This window comes from Ochotona curzoniae, unplaced genomic scaffold (genome assembly GCF_017591425.1).
Source record: "Ochotona curzoniae isolate NIBS_2020 unplaced genomic scaffold, NIBS_Ocur_1.0 contig_2688, whole genome shotgun sequence".
NCBI lineage: Eukaryota > Metazoa > Chordata > Mammalia > Lagomorpha > Ochotonidae > Ochotona > Ochotona curzoniae.
The window spans coordinates 27,970,916-27,977,045 of record NW_024465553.1 but is presented as its reverse complement, the minus strand read 5'-3'; the positions used below and the strand labels follow the sequence as shown (position 1 = coordinate 27,977,045).

At 38.6% G+C, this 6,130-nt stretch overlaps 1 protein-coding gene across 3 annotated transcripts in view; it reads left to right on the top strand.

Annotated features, from left to right (window-relative positions):
- The first annotated feature begins 463 nt into the window (after positions 1–463).
- ARMC3 (armadillo repeat containing 3) overlaps positions 464–6,130 on the top strand; it is a 41,646-nt gene continuing 35,979 nt past the window's right edge. For all 3 annotated transcript variants that reach the window (XM_040975657.1, XM_040975660.1, XM_040975659.1), the window contains exons 1-2: positions 464–511; positions 5,488–5,605. In XM_040975657.1, coding sequence (XP_040831591.1) covers positions 464–511; positions 5,488–5,605 — 166 coding nt within the window. The remainder of the gene's footprint in view (positions 512–5,487; positions 5,606–6,130) is intronic.

Below are 6,130 nucleotides of genomic sequence, written 5' to 3'. Positions count from 1 at the left end.
TTGGTTCCTGCCATTCACCTGGAAGACACGGAATTCCTGGATCCCAGATTTAGCCCACTGACCATTGCACGCATTTGGGAAGAGAGTGAATCACTGTCCCTGCCTTCTATAGGGTATTCTTGCAGATCTCAGAATTATTCTATATCTCATCCCAATCCCAACATAAGTAGAATAAAAGTATGATAGCAAATTTCTGTCATGTGAGTAAAATTTGGTAATCAAGATTGGAGACCAAGGTGAATGCTGAAAATCAGATCACCAGGTTTTTAAAACTATAGATCTGAACGTAGGGATGTAGGTACCATATCCTTACATGGGTAAAAATTTCTGCAGTTGCTGCATTGTCTTCTATCATGTATAAATGAAAATCAGGAAATACACTTCCTCCAAAGAATGATAGTGTCTGGGAGATTTGTACACATATTGCCCAAATCATCCTTTGTGTCTTTATCTTTTTTCCAGGATGGGTAAAAAAATTAAAAAGGAAGTAGAGCCTTCTCCGAAGGATGTGGTAAGTTGATGATTGTAATGCTAGCACTTTAATATTGGTTTTTAAAATAAATTGCTCAAATGGTATAGCAGGATGTATAGAAATCCACATGGTGCCCTAAGTCCATAGACTGATTACGGGTAAGTCACGGAAATCTGGCATTACGTAAACCAAACATTTACCAGGTTGTCATTTCTAATTATCAGAACCGGAGAGCAATTCTTAAGTGTTTCCATTTAATGCTACATTCATGCCCAAGTTAGTAAATAGTTGTTTTGGGGGTAGACATCTGGCTTAGTGATTAAGACACCAGTTGGGACGCCTGCATGCCATGTGAGTGTGCCAGGGTTAGAGTCCAGTCTCAGCTCCTCCTCCAAGCCTCCTGCTAATTCATACGCCGAGAAACAGCAGTGATTATGTAAGTAATCAGGTCCCTGCCATTCTTGTGTGCCTGGATTGCCTTATGGTCTCCTGGCTTCAGCCTGTGCGTCTAGTGTCTTATTCAAGAAGCGTATGCTTAGGCCAAAATCTTTCAGCACTTCCAAGATGCTTTCCTCAAGTAAACATTGCAGCATCCTAACGCTTTCCATTATTGAATTGAAGTTGAAGTTATTTGGTGCTTGGTATATGATGGATCGGAGCTACTTAGAATCACTCCAATTCCTGCATCTCAGACCCCAGAAGTCATCGTAGTCACAAATAGTGACTGAGAGTGACCTGGTTTTGCCAGTCTGGCTACTTTTCTTCAGATGTACCACTAAAATGCTGCAGAATCCCACTTAATTTTTCAGTACATTGTAGGTTTGCATTACTGCACATTTTGCTGCCAAATTTCATTGCTGTTAATATGAACACAAAGTAATTATTTTTCTTTTTTGCTTGTTAGTCTGGCTAACAGTTTGTTTTGTTGCCGCCTTCTTCTTGGAATAGGTTTATTGTCAGAGTTCATGATTTTGATGGAATGAAGGGTGTCAGTTGACGTGTTGCTTTGGTTTTCTGTAGATGAAACCAAAGTGATCTGAGTGATTTCTTTACGCTTTAATCATTGTTGGCTGTATTTATAAGTGACAGTGGTCTAGCGGTTTGTGTCTTGGAGGTGACTGCGGGCTTCATAATGTGTGTATTGTGAGACCCTAAGAAGTCGGTGTTAGTCACACTTAGTGTGTGGTAGTCAGGTGTGTGTGTGGTGCAGTTTGCCTAGTTCACTGCAAGCATGATTCACCTGGGACTTAGGGTAGTAACGACAGGTCTAGGTGTATGTCATGTGCTTGGGCAGTTCTCAGGTCCTGATGATAGAGGGTAATTGTGCTGGGGCATATGACATGAACAGCACTAATCCTGGAACTAGGGGATATAAATAAAATCCTGTTCCAATCCCGCAAGATGATGACAAGGCATGTAAGAGATTTCTCACTGGCAGGTATGTGTCTGGGAAGGTAGAGGGTAGGCGGCCTCATCCCTAGGTCCCATCAGATAGATTCCAGGAGCTTTGAGGAACCTAGCAGTGATCGCTGTATTTCTAAATGTACAGTGAGATCATCACCCATATTGCCCAGAGCGGAAGCCAGGTCTGGGAGAAGCAGAGTGATGCAAATGGGTGGAGTGGAGGATCAGCAAGAGTCTTGGTATCGTAAAACACAGAAAAAGCTAATGTCAGTTGTCTAATAATGCACAAAGATTTTGCTAGAATGTGTGACTGGGGCTGTTGGCACCCTAAGCTGGGAAGTACTGAAGCAACTCCCTTACTTTGGGTCCATGTTTTATGGGCTTCTGCTAGTACTGCCTGGAAGAAGCTGAGGGGAGTCCGCTCAAGATCCTGTAGGGAGTGAACGCAGCTCCACTGTGAGTGTCCAGAACTCTCAGAGCTGCACCGTGAATGGGGCATGCTCTCCATTCTGTAAGTGGCTCCGATTCTGGTTCCGGTCACTTCTGCTATCACTGGATCAGACGGCAGTTGTGTGTCTACAGAGCCAATTGGATCTGATGCTTTGCAGAAATAAAGGCAATGTGTCTTTCCTTTTTGGAGCCATGTAAATGCACTCAGACTCCAGTCAAAACTCCAAGTGAGAGTAAAATCAGTGAGGGGCCGAGGAGTTCTCCCTCAGTTAAAGGTGCCAGAAGTGGGTGATGCAGTGCATCACTCTCATGTGGACTTGGGGAGATGGTACTTTTCAACCGTGCAGCTGGCCACACAGTGTGTCTGTCCCAGAGTGTCTGTTCTGTTCTCTAGTCTCTCTCTGTCTCCCTCTCTCCCCCTGCCTCATCTGACTAAGATCAATGCATTTCCTCACCATTCAACCATCTTGCATTGTTTTTAATTTTGCAAAACTTGTATCTGAGTATTTCATTGATTTTTTAATGTCATTGTATAGTACCATTTTTCTTCATTTATTTCATAAGTTATGTAATTTGCTAACTAATTTAGAAACATGTTCTTCCTAAAATGAACCTTTTTTTATTATTACGTTTGAATTTTTTGCTTATTAATGTTTAGTCCAATTAGTGCAGTGTGTTTTATCTGACAAAGGGACTGCAAGTTTGTTATGATTAATGTTTGCATGATTTCCACCTTTTCTGTTTTATGTGGGTATTTCTATTAAGTGAGTTTTTTCAAGGATAATTTATATGTGAGCTTTTTATTCAGTCTGGTAATATCTATTCAGGAATGTTAGATCATTTGCACCCAATTTGGTTGTTTTCATGATTGGCTTTTAACTCAACTTTCACAGCATTTTAAAAAAAGTTAAAGAGATTTTAAGTAACTTATAGTAATTGTGTGTGTATATGGGTTACAATGTGTATTTAAATATGTGTCTAGAGTGTGTGATAATGCAGAGTTACTTTATTCATGTACAAACATTACTTCATACATGTACTTTCTCTGTATTGGAGCTTTAAGATCCTAGCACCTATTTCGAAATATTCGGTCACTGTTGACAAACCACAGTATCCTACTGCGCTCCCCAACTTTATGCCTGCACTCATTAGCCACCATCTTTCCAACTCCCCTCTCCCACAGCAAGGTGGCTGGTCTAAGGCCGTGGCAACAGGCTCAGCCTACAGGCTCTCACAGGCTCTGCTCCGTAAGTCGTTGGTATCAGGTTCATCTCTTCACGTAAGAGAGATCAGACTTTGTGCGCATGATTTATTTCATGTGACAAAGTGTCATCCAGTTCCACGACAGAAATTCTTTCTGTGGCTCTTTCGTTGTGGATATATATCATATTGATTTGCCGATTCATCTGCAGCTGTGGATCTTGCTGCCACAACATTTTAGCGCAGGTGTCTCTTCAACATACTTGTTTTGTCTCACTTGTATTCGTACTCAGTACTGGGATTGACGAATCATATGCTAATCATCAAAAACCATACCCTGTACCATGGCTGTGCTCATGCGCATTCTCACCAATAGTGTGACAATTGCGCCGTCTCTGTATCCTTACCAGCCTGCTTCAAGTTCTGTGTTTTTTTCTAGTAACCATTTTAGCAATTTCATTGTGGTTTTGTTAGTATCTTCCTGATTGTTAATGATTTTGAGCATTTTTTTCCTGCTCCTTTGGCCATTTGAATGGCCTCTTTTTTGAGAAATATCTATTAAGGTCATTTGACATTGGTTGATGTGTCTGTTTGCTGTTGAGTTTTTTATATATTTTGAAAGTTGATCACTTTGCTAGTATTGTCTGGCATTGTGTAGGGTGTCTGTTTTGTTATGTTTATTATTTCCTTTTCTGCTCAGAAGCTTTTCAGTTTGATGTAGTCAAGCTGGGGCTGTTTTTCTGCCAGTGCTGTGCTGTTTTGCTTACTATAGGTTTGTAGTACTTTTTGAAGTCTAGCATGATTCTGCTCAGGATAGCATGGCTGTTTAAAGTATTTTGTGGTTGCATACAAACTTTGACATTGCTTTCTGTAGTTCATTAAAAATCTCATTGCTATTTTGATATAAGTCACAATGAACACGTAGACAGACAGCTTTGGATATTATCAATGGTTTAACAATATTCTCACACTCCACAAATATGAACTGTCTTCCTATTTTGTATCTTCTTGAACTTCTTTGATCAAAGTTTTGTAATTTTTCATATTACAGATCTTCACTTCCTTGGTTAAATTTATTCCTAGATATTTTAAATATCCAGGAATAAAAAAACCTCCTATAAATGAAGATTTCTTTCTTCATTTATTTCCCAGAAATCTCATTTTTGGGTGTATTTGAAACCTTTATTTAATCTCATCTAATTCTCAAAGCAGGGAACATATGGTATTTTTAAGTAGCAATTTATATGTAATTTATATAATTACATATTAATTGCATGGAAATTTAATTTTTCACTTTAACTACACATCAATTCTCCAGCTTTAATTGCAAGATGCTGAATTTCTTAGATTTCTATGCTTTTTGTTACATTGTAATTCATTTTCCCATGTTGCAAGTTTCATATTATTTTGCATGCTTTTTCTATTGCATTTTTTTTTTACCACAACATACAATTCCTACAGTCTAGAAAGTCTACTGTTGATTATTTGGATTGTCAGAGCACCAATATATATGCATACTGGTATACATCCAGGAATCAGGGTTCTTGTCAGCTAAGATTTTCAGAAGCATATATCATTAATAAGCAGCTACTCTACATCTGCTCTGTGCTGAGTGCTTTAAAGGCATGATCTGTGTAGTATTGTTCCCACCACACAGTAAAGGAAACTGACATTCGAGGCACTTTGGGATATGCTATTTGATTCCACCTGGTTAACTTGAAAAACTAGGTATTTTTGCATTCCAAAACATTTTGCTCTTCCGATTATACCACAGAAACCATGGAACTGTCAATTGTTTTTCTTACCAGATATTGTTATGATAAGACATAACAGTACAAGTATGGCATAGGCATATGAGATTTTTCAATATTGCATTCTGTTTAAGCTTTAAGACAGCATGGTTCTCATCTAAACTTTAAAGCTGCCTTGCACACCTGCTGAGTTTTCTTTCTGCATTGCAGTTTGATCCATTGATGATTGAGAGCAAAAATGCAGCAACTGTGGTGCTGATGCTCAATTCTCCCGAAGAGGAAATTTTGGCAAAAGCATGTGAAGCTATTTACAAATTTGCTTTAAAAGGTATGGATTTTTTTTCAGCTTATCTTTCTTTTTCATTAATTTTTTTTTGTCAGAATCGTCATATATAATGGATTGTTTCCTCTCAGATTTAGTATTTCATACAATCAGATTATTCAATGCAATCCTGAAAGTAATATATCCCCCTAAGTGCCTAACTTAACCTTAAGGAATGCCTTAGTAAGCAATTCCAATAGCCAAGGTGAAGATTGTATTTCAGTTTTACCGTTGTGGTAACTATAAGAACTTCCAGGATCAAAGCTGGAACAACTTCAGCAAGCAAATAAATGATGTTGGATCATAGCCCGAAGAAATGGACTTCCATGAGTCTACACTGATGTGGATGCACTCAAGACAGAGAAAAATCATAGCACCTACCAGTTCCAAGGACAAACATGGACAACGTCCCAATAAACAAAAGCGGTAAAAAAAAAAAAAACCTAACAAGTGAACTCATAAAGCAGATATTAAACATAAATATCACCAAAGATTTAGATATGTTGAATAAGCATGTGGAAACGTACCCCA